The sequence below is a fragment of the Cuculus canorus genome, chromosome 1 (genome assembly GCF_017976375.1).
Source record: "Cuculus canorus isolate bCucCan1 chromosome 1, bCucCan1.pri, whole genome shotgun sequence".
Classification (NCBI taxonomy): Eukaryota; Metazoa; Chordata; class Aves; order Cuculiformes; family Cuculidae; genus Cuculus; species Cuculus canorus.
The window spans coordinates 188,514,996-188,529,184 of NC_071401.1; the positions used below are offsets into that span (position 1 = coordinate 188,514,996).

The window sequence follows — 14,189 nt, forward strand, 5'->3', positions numbered from 1 at the left end:
AGGAACACCACCAACCAACAAAAGGGATGCTGTTATTAGTTTGATACCACACAGTATGAAGTTTACAAAATAATAGCTGTGAATCTAGAATTTCAAGGTTCACCTTGGATGGGGGTGAAATGGAAAGTAAATGCTTCCATAATGCAGTTACAAACTTCTTCAGGTATCCCTCACCAGGGTCCCAAATAACTTGAAGGGAACTCAGAACAGCAAGTTGTTCTTCATGTGAGGAAGCATCATTTCAGGCTTAAAAATTAATAGAAGAGTTTGTTGGGGAGAGACAATTCTATTATATAGGAGTTGGTGGTAGTTTCTAAATAGAACTGATGTTTCACATTACTAATAACAAAGACTACTTTGACTATCATCTGGAACACCTGAGAGTTAAGTGTCAGTGAGCAACAAAAACAAGCTATACTCCTGTAAGATCCTTAAGGCCTAATGTTACCATAACTGGCTACACTTGTACTAGAAAACACTAAAGACCCCTGAGTTGTATTCCCAATGCTTCCCAAATTGCCTAGTTTGTCCTTCTTTTACTTTAGCACTTATTAAATACAACACTTACCCACACAACAGTACTTGGAAGCTTTGTGGCATATGGGCCTATATCTGGCAATTACAGCTGAGAAAGCACTAACTTTTTCATTTTCGGACTGGCAAATTAAGAAACATCTAGATATAACAGTTGAAGGAAAGTGAACTGTTAGAGATACTTTTAATGCTGGTGGTAAATTAAACTACAGCACACAGCACCAGCTTAGACAGCTTTTAACATAACTATCCAACAGAATCCTTTTTTGCACAATATTCACATAAATGTCTATTGCACATCTAAATCCTAGCACGTACAGTCACAAACTGAACTGTGCCTTAGTCTGAGCAAAGAAGTCTTCAGGAGTATACAGGTGTTTGGCCTTCACTGCTTGACAGGTCCTTCCTATTCATACCCTTAGTATTTCCACTTACATCAGTGTACTGTTTATAACTTCTTCTTAGCCAGGCCCAAGCTATGCTTTTATTTGTATAACAACTATGAGCTTCTGAGTGCAGGTGGTAGCCAAACTTACTTTTCATCACTGTATGAAACACTTAATGCAAGTATCTGGAAGAAAGACTTGTGTACCTACATTTGGAAGTTTAGGTTTGACATAATTCTTTAAAAGAAAAGAGTTGGGGGAGGGTGGGTGTGTTGGGTTTCCCCACCACCACCCCATTCTAGCACAACTGAGTGCTGGAATTCAGTGTTGAACTGAAATACAGTGGTTACAAGGTTCTAGCATTTTGGTTTTGTTGGGTTGGTTTGTTTTTTTCACTACCTAACTGAAAAATAGACACGACAGAACAGGTATTGGCATCTTAAAAAATTTTTAAGGCACATTCCAACAAAATAAACTTTTATTGAATACAGCATTAGGCATTCTATTTTGTTTAAGGGAGTGACAATTTCTAAAAGCTTTATTTCAGTTACAGAAATATTGAAATACTTCTCATGTCAAGAATTGCCGAACTTCAGTCTGAATTTTTCTTGAATTATGAAGTGTAACTATGTCCTTCCAAATGATCACAGTTGTCGGCAGGCACTAGAATGAGAAACCTGCAAGTTGTTTACAATTTCTGGGTACAATGTTATGTTAATTCAAATTTTATACTAACCCATCTAGAGCTTTGTTCTAGAAGAATTATATAAAAAGTGGCATTTAAGAATAAAGAAATGCAGCTTAAAGAGCAGTTTATCACCATTTAAAAAAAAAAATCTTAATGGAAACCTGGGTATCTCCTCCATTTCCACAGTATGTCAGCTATCAGAGGCTTAGTCCAATAATTTAAAACTTTTGATAGGAATGTCTTTTGGTTTCAAATGCATATCATAAGTCATCATGTCCAGTAGGTGAAGGCTTAGTTGTTTCACTCTCTACTTCCTCTCCTGTGAAATTAAGTATCATAATTAGAATATAAATGTATAATTATACCATGTATTTTTTGACATTAGGAATTTTTAAAGATAAACACAATCAACATATTTATCAAGATCAGTGAAGCCATAAAGCCATATAGGAAGAACTCATTTCATCATCCTCCTAGTTTAAGCTTTTTAGGTTTTTCAGCTAGCTGCAAGCAAAACATTCAAAATAAATTTGCCTGACATCAGTGGCAGAAGATAAAAGCAGCACATTTTTTTTCTATTTTAAGTCTTTGTTTTCAGCTATTCACAGCGAACTTTCTCCTTTCCACATGACCTGTCAGGAGAAATTATGGTATTTGAAAATAAAAAGCAAGTCTTACTCAAAAATATCTTCTTTAGTGCAAACTGCTTAGTTCATATGTTTAAAACAGCCTTTAAAAAAAGCAATACGACAATTTATTATACTGGTAAAAGCATTAATCTAAGAAAAAAGTTAACCTAATTTGTCATCTTCACTTTGCTTTTATTCTCATAAAATGTCAAGTTACGTTAAAAAAACATAGTATCTGATTACCTGAATATCTGCACAGGAAAAGTGCATAACTGCTTTTAAAGGCCTAATAACAGTGAGTACTGAGGGCAAAATGGCTGAACTTGAATACCAATATTATGTATCTCTTTACAACTTATTAGTACGAGATGAAAAAGCAATTGAGGATGGACAAAACAAAAAAGCCAAAGAAGCTAAGAAGTAGAAAGAAAAATAGAGGTATGAAATTGAGTCTCTCTCATCTATTCTCCTACAACGTTTATTGCAAAATAAAGGTGTCTTTCACTTTGGAATCTTAAAAAAAGCGTAGATGGAGTAATGAATGTAACTCTGTCCATATCACATATCCTAGAGCAAATCAGACTTGAATTTCTTGACTGAAGGTACAGCTTAAGGCAAGCTAAACAGTTCCTGGCTACTGAAAAACAGATGTTTTCTCCATATTCACCTTCACACCAGCTCTGGCACTTCTGTGATCACGAAATTAAAAAATTCAGCTTGCTCATCCAGCAAGAAGAATTCTGTTTTATTTTCTAGATTTCAGTGAGTTGAAGCAGCTTAGATACTATCAGATAAACGCATAAGTCTTATGATTAATGCTCAAGGAGTAATTTGCTAATTCATGTTATGTAATGAGTCCCTTAAGTGCCTGGCCTTATAAACACAACCTTAAGTTATGCAACAAAATTTATCAACACAAGAACAGGATATTTAAAAAATCCACTGTATTTAAAGGAAGAAAACATGCATGTCAGAACGCAGCCCACAAAACAAACCCATTTATACAGACCACAGCTGCAGGAAGATGAGAAATTATACAGAAGAGTTTACAAGGGACTAGACAGAAATACACCTTCAAGTTGTTGACATAGCATATATTAAAAAGATCTGTTATTAGGAGCCACTTACCTGTTTTTACAGTTTGGACACATGTTCCATCTTTATCTTCAAACCCTTCTGAACATACACACTTGTAACTACCTGAAGTATTAACACAGTCTTGATTTTCTTTCAGGCAGACCTTTTCAGGAAGGTTACATTCATCAATATCTAGAAATAGGATAAAGAAAGAAAGAGTCTGCTGCTCTTATTTTGTTATAAAACTTACTTGTACTCAGTCATATAAACAAAATTCTATTCAAAGACAAAAAACACTAAGGAGCAAAACACTGCTGCCAGGGATTTGACTTCTGTTAAGATAATGTTGTTTCTTCATGATTTAGGCTGTTTCAAATTTATTCAGGTAGTACTGATTTTTTTTTGTTGTTTTGCAAACCCCTATGTGGGGAAATGAATAAAGCAAATGTATTCGTCTTAACATACTGAAGATTTCCCACAGTCTTTTTCTATTGATGCCACCAAAATACAAGTGAAGGAAGGGAAGGAAGCCTGATATACTATAATACATCATCATAGTTAACAGCTACTTAAGATCGTGCATAGCTTCTGCTCTTCCTCACAAAGAAACTTTATTTTTGGTCTTTTCACTATTATTTCATATGTTATAAATCACCATGAATAAATTTAATTTGAACTTCGACATTAATGGATTAACAGAAAGAAAAAACATTGTGTTCCTGCTCTTCTGTTACAAAATGAACACAGACACACACTTCTAATGAAGTGGCAGATAACTGACAAGAGGCTCATGTATTTGTTTCCTGGACCCACTATAAAATACTTTGTTCCTTTTGTAGAAGTGTTTCACCTTTAAGGTTTGTCATGTATATTAACTCAACAACATAAAGGAAATTATAAAGGAAATCTTTGCTGCTAATACCAGAACGACTGAGTTCATTTTGATAGGCTTGAAAACTGAAGCAAACGCAAACGTACTTAACAGCTCCGAGCTAACTGGTGTTCTACCATGTAACACTAAATTCACCAACCTGTACACTTTTCATCTTCCTTTATGTAGCCAGACGCACAGGTCTTACACTTGTCAGGACCTTCCCCTGTGCAACCTACACAGCTGGCATCACATGCTAAAGATAAAATGTTTTAAGCATAAAAACTCACGTATCTGAGGTTTAAAGTATCACCCTTAAAGTCAGTCAGCTTACCCACACAAGAAATCATAGAATCACAGAATGGTTTGGGTTAGAAGGGACCTTTAAGATGACTTAGTTTCAACCCCCCTGCCATGGGCATTGACACCTTCCACTGGATCAGGCATCTTACAGCCCCAACCAGCCTGGCCTTGAACACTTGCCTCACCACCCCCATAGTGTAGAAATTCTTCCTTATACCTAATATATATCTACCCTCTTTCAGCTTAAAACTGTTACCCCTTGTCCTATCACTACGTTCCCTGATAGAGTCCCTCCCCATCATTCCTGCAGGCCCCCACTTTAGGTACTGGAAGGTTGCTGTAAGGTTTCCCTAGAGGCTTCTCTTCTCTAGGCAAAACAAGTCCAGCTGTCTCAGGTTGTTTTCATATGGGAAGTGCTCTTGTTCCCTGTTCAACTTCATGGCCCTCATCTGGACCCACTCGATCAGGTCCACATCTTTCTTAGGCTGCGGGCCCAGAGCTGAACACAGTACTCCAGGCAGGCTCTCACCAGAGCAGTGTAGAAATAAACAGAAGCCTCTTGCTTTCCTCATACGATAGGTCTAAAGCCTTATCCTTCCTACGCCCAGCGAGAACCAGACCACATCGTACTAAGTTCCTGGTACAAAGCCCTTCCTAGCATTAACTCTAGCATTAGATTAGGATTCTAGACAATAAGGTACAACAGTAGATTAGAGAAAGAAACCTTTGCAAGAGAAAGATCCATCTGTATTCAAACAATACTGGTGATCTTTACAAGGAGAAGAAGCACACTCATCTAAATCTGAAAGATAAAACGTGAAAAGTTACGCAAAACAGTAGTCATTATTAATAGCTAGATTGCTACTTGAAAGCTATGCTTGAGATCTTGCAAGAAAAGGCCCACAGAAGCTACAATCTAAACTAACTACCCTGAGAGTAATTGCTACAATGAATTCAGGATCAGATAGGAAACATGCTAGACTTAAAAGTAACATGCTAATGTATACTGTTCCCTTAGGCATAAGATTTGCATTAACAAATAAAAACCGATCCTCAGAAGATGTTTTGTGATCATAGTAACTAACGTATCAGAAATTCAAGACCTCAAATTAAATAAAACTTCCAGAATACCTGCCATCCTTGTCATTTTCAAGTCATGCTTTTTAGAATCATAGTATAACAAATAAGCAGACAGCCTACTCTTCTGGAATACCATTGATTTCTCTACTCCTGCATTACCAAGTTACGGAACTTCTTAAAGTATCAAAAAAACTACACAAACGCACACATGTACACCACTTAGCTTTCTACAGAAAGTAAACTGAAAAAAGCCAAGTTATGGTTAGGACCAGTGAAGCTGAAAAACAGTTCTACCTGGGAAGTTAAAACATGCTAGTCCTGCAATTTCAAGGAAAGGGTGCAACCATACTCACAACTAAAAAATTCTGACAGAGAAAGGCTATTTCAGTCTCCTTGTTGTCTATCTCATCCTGTTGCTGCAGACAGCGCTCCTACCGATTTCTCAATTAATACTTGATCAGTTGCAATGACTACTTGGGAAAAAAACTCCAGCTGTACAGAAGACAATACTGGAGCATCTTATGAACACTTTCGGAGTATTAAACAGTTGCCTAAGCATGCATCACAGGACCTGTAGTTCAAATCCTGGCTCTCATTGGCGATTTTAACAAGAAGCAGTATTCACATAATTTCCAAGATACTCTTTCAAGACATTATGTTAAAGGTCTCTAACTTGTAAAAATCAACCAGTTAAACAGAATGTGTTATTCTCCCTCTAGTGTATTCCTGCATGGAAATATTTTTGGTATTTGGGTTTTTCCTTAAGTGTTTCATACATATCTCCTCATACATCAAGAGAAGCACTAATCTTTGTCTTTTGCATTTCTCTCCAATAATAAGAAAAGTTAGTATGCTTCACTTTTAGTGAAATGTTTGAACTCTGTAAGGGTTGAACATTTATACACGTACAGTAATGTGAAGACAACAGTGCAATTACTACAAGATACATAGATAAGATGACAAGAATCTTGCGGTAGTTAACAAAATAGTTTAAATCAAGAACAGGGCGCTCTTTCGCATTGAAACACAAACTCCATGCCATAAAGGGGAACACTCTGCAAACCAGGCAATCAGTGGGGAGGAAATGCTGCTTTCCTACAATGTGAAACAAGAGACTACACACTATAGAAATCTAAACTGACAGAAAACTTCAATAAAACACAATAAAACTCGATGTGCTGGCATCTGATCTCACTAGCCAATATTGCTACAGAACCTGTTTGGAGTCAAGCATTACTCACCCACACAAGCCGCTTCTTCATTTTTAATCCAGCCTTCTTTACAGTCTTGGCAGTCTTTGTTACTTGAACCAGTACAAGTTTTACAGGCAGTATGGCAGGCTGAGGTAAGAAAAAACTACAATCTGAGCTTTGTTGAGAGATTCCAAAACAAGTGTGGGCACACAAACTCTCAAAGAAAACCTTACTTAGGATTCACTGGAAGCTTCACACCTTAGAAGGCTGACCCTCCCACTCACAAGATTAAATCTTGACTTTATGGAGATATTTATAAAAATACATCTCTGGCTTGGTAAAAAACAACAACAAAAAAACCCAAATCCAACAACAACAAAAAAATCCAAACAAAAAAACCCCAGGGATTCAAACCTAGCAATTACAGTCATCTGTACCACTTAAACGAGTTCCAAGAAATTCTAGTGACTAGGAGTGACAGGTCCAATTTCCATAATATTTGGGAAGAGGAGATCAAGAAGGTAAACTTCGTGAAGCTGCTCAGAGCTGGGATAATGGTTTAAACACTAGACTTGGCACTCCTACCTAACAAATCCTCAAACTATTTAATTTGCAACTAGCTATGAGAGCAATGTGTGCAGTGATACTAGTTTGAAGAACTTTACAACATACTAGAAAATCAGTTGTTTGAGCATATTACATATATAGTATATATATACATACATATATGTATATATAGTATATATTTATAGTATATATATTATATACACATATAACACAAAATATACACATGCTATATATTGCAATATAAAAATGCATATTATATATTGTAATATCAAAGAAATCATAGAGAAGAACTGCTACACAGCCAGATAAAAATCCAACATAGACTGTGTTGAAAAACAACCTTATTAGGACCCATAGTCAGGATTTAATTGCTGCAGAATCTCATTCAGGATGTAAAACCAGATTGAAGTCCGACCAGTTGAAAAAGTCTATTCCTATAACCGGATTTTGTTTCAAAGGTAAGCTTAGACATACTTCACTGGAATCTATGTAGTCTACAGTACAGATCAGCTGTTTCCATGGCCATTTACTCCAGTTAAGCTTATCTGAAACTTAAGCTTTCAAAGTAGTCCACTAGGGAGCAATTTCAGCTCAAGATTTTCATACAGTACAGGGCATGAGGGTGATATGGGAGGTCTCCTGCCTCCCTCATGACATAGATTAATTCTGCTTCTTAATTTAAAGCAGAAAAAAAAAATTAGAAAAATAATAAAAATCAAGGGTAGTCCGGAAGGATAACTTAGCAAAACCTTAGAATTCCATCAAACCGACTTATAGATGTCTTTTATGGTTAAGGCTGAGTAACCAAACTGTAACTATTTTTTTTTTTGTAATACATTTGTCAATTTAAATTGTTTCTAGTTTTGTTTAAAAAAAATGAAGAAGGAAGACAAAGATCTAAGCATCTGTCAAAGACTTTTGTTACCTGCACAAACAGAATGTGTCTCATTTCTCATGGTACTGAAGTAACCACTAGAACAGTCCAAACAAAATTCTCCTGCATATTCCTTGTTACAGCTACATGAGCCATCTCCGCCTCGGGTCCCATCACCATCACAGTGGCCATTTCCATGACAAGGTCTTTCCGATCCACCACGACAAGCTAAAAAGGATCAAAAAATACATTTAAATCAGATGTTAAAGGAAATAACTTCCTATTCTCAGCCACAAGCACCTGAAGTCCCTACCTAGTAAAACGTAAAAAAGTGGTCACACTAAACAAGATACAATTTCCAAAATCTTTTTCCCCTTGAAAGCAATCAAAACGCCTGCAAAAAAATGAACGTTCAGTAATATAGTCATGTGTAAGATGCAATCAAAACAATTTCCAGGAAAGTTCAGTTATAAATTTAATTTTGGGTAAAGACCAAGACTTAGAATCTATTTTCCAATCTATTTTCCTAGCCTCCTGGCTACAGCTGCGTACTTTATTTATCCCAGAATTCTAAGAATGCTCATACTGCACTTGGGAAAACCTAGTAGCAATCACTTAGATCAATATTGGAAACAGGCATTTAATTTCTAACAGTCTCTAACAAGGTGCAAGGCTTAGATATGTATGAAATTATACAAACTTCAAGTGCCAAAATACCTCCTTTATCACTTTTGCAAAGACCTTGCTTTCATCCAACTTCTCTCATTGCCTTAGTTGTGAATTTCTTTATTTACTCCCTAACAGTGTTTGGGCAGTTCTACTATTGAAATTGGTCAAGGACTGTTGTCTACATAGCTTCTGAAAGGCCACATAAACAACAGATGATGTCACAGACAGCCTTTTAAGTATGGGTCAGGTGTGGATGTGAGCATCAGATCAGATGGATTCTGCACATGTAAGTACCCTCGATGTTATTGAACATTACTTCCCGCCCATAAGACTGTTCTTCACGCAGGATGCTCAGAAGGCAGTTACTTAACTACCAGGAAGCAGGCAGGTACATATTACAAAGAAGCTGGTGTATCACATGATGTATCATACTTCATGTATCTGTCCATGTTATGAAAGACTGAAAACAAACAAGTAAAAAAAAAAAAAAAATAGCTGCTACTGTATTTTTCAAGAGAAAAATTACCAAGGCAATCTGGTCCATAAGTTCCTGCAGGGCAGCAAACTTCTATTGTTTCTATGCAAAACCACTTAAACAAATCGGGATACTTCTTCTTTCTGTATACGAAAGACATTCATTTATCAATAAAAAGAACAAGGATTCTTTAAAAGCCAACTTGCACAACTGAATCTTCACAATGCAGCAGAGAAATCTATTGCGTGTGATAGATGGGAAACCTGTTTTTCTGTTCTGAAGACAATCTTATTTCAGGAACGATTTCTGGAAGTCCTCCAACTTGAGATGAATTTACCTTTTAAACTACATTACTATTAACCAACTCAAATCAAATTTTACAGATTATGAAAAATGCAAAATAAGAGTAGCCAATAAAATAAATTAATCTTTATAAATACACACAAATACCACCTTTTTTAATACCTTATTCTTAGGGCAAGTTTATATACAGTTTAGATAGCCTTATTTATGTCTTCTTCTTAAAAATAACTATTGTATCTTTGTCTAAACTATGCAGAAGATAATCCAGTACATGTGTTAACACCTGCTCAGATTACAGCCAACCTGACAATGGCATGCCTGTTAAAATGTCTCCTCTTTTTTAGCATGAAACAAGTATTATTTTAGAAGCATTCTTTTTCTAACACTAAAAAATTAGCTATGTGCTACTCTAGCAGTAGCACATATCCCTAAATAACAAAGAAATGACTAGATACTATTGTGAAAGCAAGCATGAGGACTACTGCAGTTCTGAATGACATTTCACAGATTTCAGTATCATGCTGATGCTGAAGTCTCCAAAACATTAGTGAAGGAAAGGCTTAGGTATTCTGAAGCCTGACAGAAGTCTTCAGCAACTCCTGAGGCATGTACAGCTTCTCTTTCTAAACTATTACATCTCAACACATTGACTCCAAAGCTCAGGACCCGAAAAGTATATTTATTGAGTACCACATGTAGCATAAGAACTTGTGAGAAAAGATCTAAGGTATTCCATGGACACAAAAAAGTTCCTTGGAAACTGGCACTGAAACTGAATGCCATTGGAACAGTGCAGGTTAAATGACTGAAGGCAAAGTTAATCAATTGCATTCAAAAGGCCTATTAAATACAGAAACTTCCCCTAAAACAATGCATTTTATGAATGGTTTTGTTTAAGAACTCGATTTCGTCAAATTCTCTAGTTTAAGACACATTTATTTCAGTTCTGCAAATTTAAGACAAATTTAAGACTTTGGGTTGCATAGCTCACCTACAGGCATGTCCTATGAGGAATGGCTAAGGACTTTGGACTTCAGCAGTTTGGAGAAAAGGAGGCAGAGGGGTGACCTCATTGCTCTCTACAGCTCCCTGAGGAGAGAGGGTAGAGAGGGAGGTGCAGGCCTCTTCTCCCTGGTATCCAGTGACAGGACATGTAGTGATAGTTCAAAACTGTAGCAGGGGTGGTTTAGATTGGACATTAGGAAGTGTTTCTTTACTGAGAGAGTGTTCCAACATTGGTACAGGTTTCCTAGAGAGGTGGTCAACGCCCCAGGCCTGTCAGTTTAACAAGCATTTGGACAATACCCTTAATGCTTTAACTGTTTAGCAGCCCTGAACTGGTCAGGCAGTTGGACTAGATGACTGTTAGAGGTTCCTCCCAATTGAAACATTCTGGTCTATACTATGCTATTTTATTCCCTTCAATTGGCATGTTCATGCCTACACAATCCTGTATAGCTTGGTAAAAGGATAAAGCAATAAAGCAATCATTCATTCAGAGCAAAGCAGGTTGTCAAAAAAACTCATTCAGTTATGAAATGTTATAATGGTAGTACAACCTACTGAATTCTACTTTATTGGAAGTGCTGATAGTCAAAAGTAGTAAAAAAATACTTGGAAGACACAGGATTAGTAATTTAAAAAAAGATTAAGATGTTTAAATGCTACAATGCTATTCTTGCACTAATTATATTTTATAACGGACTATCAAAAGCTTAGTTATAACAGAAAACACAGGCTAGCTTAGAAGGCAGATAGAAAAGCCAGCTGCTAAACTACCATTCTGAAAAGACTCAACTTCTAGATTTATTAGTATCAACTATTTTTTTTATTGCCAGGAGAACAAAAAAAAGAACACAGTACAGCAGCACATGCTACTAAAAGTCAGTCTGAAGCCAGCCGCACTCACTGGCAACTCCTGAAGAATAATGAAGAATTACACACACTGCTATTGTTCAGGCATAAGAGTTAACATTAGTAGTTTGTTCTCTTAAATAGCTTATCCTTACAGAAATCACCACAAAAATATATATATACACTTACAGTTTGAACCACCATTTCTCTATATGTTCTTCATGCTCTTCTACCATGTTGTTGCATTCAAAGTTACTACTGTCACACAGATTCTCTGTGATCTCTACAAGACGAATTTCACTACAAGCAGAGAAGGAAAATCATAAATTTAAATTAAACATTTGACACCATTCAAGAAATGACAGAGAAGCTAGATTTGAGCCTACAATCAGTTTATGGTGTGTTCTGAATTAGGTCCAAAACAAAGCAGATATCAGAATAAAGAACCAACATTATTTCAACCAAAAAAAAATAGGATGACCACAAGCATCACTGTGGCTTGCTTGCATTTATTCTGTCTGCAGACTGTCAGTCTGATAGATTTTTAGCTTCCCAGCAAATTTTGAGAGCAGCATTTTTCTCCCAAATTCAAAATAAATTTAATGTATTGTTAATGTTGGATACAAGCCCACAGCAATGGAGATCCAGAAATGCCACTCTTACATCTCAATACTCTAACTAAGATTAAAAAGTGAATTTCAAATTTGGAAGAAAGATATCAGATCACTTTGCTCAGTAATCAAACATATATACAAAAGAATACAGTAATCTGCACCTCTTCTCGCTTTCTGTTTGGCACTAAAATAGTGACAGCTCCAAGGAGGAGATACTGCTTTAATTCTAAAACAAGTATTACAGTACTCCACAGCTTTTATGGATTATCAATAAACAACTGACCATTATTGAAGATCATTATTTCAGTACTTTAAATAAAATAAATAGATAAATAGAATAAAAATTACTATGACCAAACTCTTAACTTTTGTTGTTTCCAAAAGACAAATAAAGGCATTAATAAGGAGTTTCAGTCTTTAATCTTTACTTTACAATGTAATGTTACCTTTTCATCCATAAGAACTTAAGGCTGGGACACAGGAAACTTCAGCTGCACCATCCAATATTTAAGTTCCAGACAAACATCTGTATGGTGGCATTACGCACAGTGGACGCAAAACGCAACCACACAGGAAGTACTGAGACAGCTTACCTAGACTCATACTTCGACAGCGTCTTCTCTTCCCAAGCAGTGTTCCCACCACCAAAGTTCTTTTTAGCTGTATCTGCTAATCCCTACAAATGAAAAGTACCAAAAGAATGTAAGTTTCATTGGGTTTGTTTCTAATAAAAATTAAGGGCTACAGTAAATGCTTATATGGAAGTTGTGAAAAGCACCACGAAGAAACTCCAGTAAAGCTCTGAAGCGACAGTTCAAATTGCTAAGTGAAAGAAACAGCTACTGAAAAGTGAGAAAGCATAGGATACAGCGTAACATGACTCAGTATTCATAAGACATAAAGAAGTCGTGGTCACAATCTGCAGTTACATCAAAAACGATGCAGGTATGAAACTTTACACTCCTCTCCTTTAAGTTCCCACGAACTTTAATAACCAGCTGAACAGAACCTCTGCTTCATTCAGTTTTTATACTACTTAGCCTCATCTTCATCGTGCGGTAACATAAACACGCAATCATAGGGCAGGATAATTTATTGTAAGCAGCACAGAATCACCAGGTTGGAAAAGACCTCCAGGATCATCGAGTCCAGCCATTCTTATCTGCCACTAAACCATGTCCCTGAGCACCTCGTCTACCCGTCTCTTAAATACCTTCAAGGATGGGGACTCAACCCCGCCCCCCACCCCCCGGGAAGCCTCTGCCAGTTTCCAATGATCCTTTCTGTGAAAATTTTTTTCTTGACATCCAGTCTGAACCGTCACTTGGGAGAAGAGGCCAGCTCCCTCCATTCTGCAACCTCCTTTCAGGTAGTTGTAGAGAACAATAAGGTCTCCCCTCAGCCTCCTCTTCCCCAGGCTAAACAACCCCAGTTCCCTCAGCCGCTCCTCGTAAGACTTGTTCTCCAGCCCCTTCACCAAGCGATACCTTGCAAGAGAACATAGAATCATAGAATCATCAGTTTGGAAAAGACCTCTTGGATCGAGTCCAACCATTCCCATGTCCACCGCTAAAGCGACCCATCGAGCTCGCACGGAGAGCGCAGGTACAAGGAGCGCCGAGCGCCGCAACCCGAGGCAGTCCCTGGCTGGGCTTTCCCCCTGCCCAGCGGCATCACACACAGGATTCGAGGGGGTGACACCTTCGGCCAGCGCTCCTGTACAACCTCCTTGCAGCGAAGCCCGGACTCGCGAAGCCGGCGGAGCTCCGCAGCCCCAAGCGCGGCGGAGCCCCGGCGCCCACCTGGTTGAACCTGTCCACGATGCCCCGGCAGGTGGAGCAGGCCCCGCGGCGCCGCTCGACGAGGCCCGTGGCGGGCGGCAGCAGCAGCAGCAGCGCGGCGCATAGCGCCAGGCGCCACGCGGGGCCGGGCCCCATGGCGAGGGCAGCGCGGCCACCGCTCCCAGCCCGCCTCGGCCCCGCCCCGCGCCCGCCGCACCGCCGGCTCCATTCGGATTTCCGCGTCCGCCCCGCGCGCGCTCGGGCCGCGGGCGCTCGTTGGTGGAGCTGGAG

The 14,189-nt window shown here is 38.1% G+C and overlaps 1 protein-coding gene across 1 annotated transcript; it reads right to left on the bottom strand.

Moving 5' to 3' along the window:
- Window positions 1-1,380: 1,380 nt before the first annotated feature.
- On the bottom strand, window positions 1,381-14,134 carry CRELD2 (cysteine rich with EGF like domains 2). The gene is made up of 10 exons (XM_054054144.1): window positions 13,920-14,134; window positions 12,711-12,793; window positions 11,693-11,803; window positions 9,398-9,489; window positions 8,254-8,430; window positions 6,810-6,908; window positions 5,213-5,290; window positions 4,346-4,441; window positions 3,366-3,506; window positions 1,381-1,927 (listed from the first exon to the last, which is right to left on the bottom strand). Exons 1-10 carry the CDS (start codon window positions 14,052-14,054, stop codon window positions 1,869-1,871), a joined length of 1,071 nt encoding a protein of 356 aa, XP_053910119.1. The 5' UTR covers window positions 14,055-14,134; the 3' UTR covers window positions 1,381-1,868.
- Window positions 14,135-14,189: the final 55 nt, after the last annotated feature.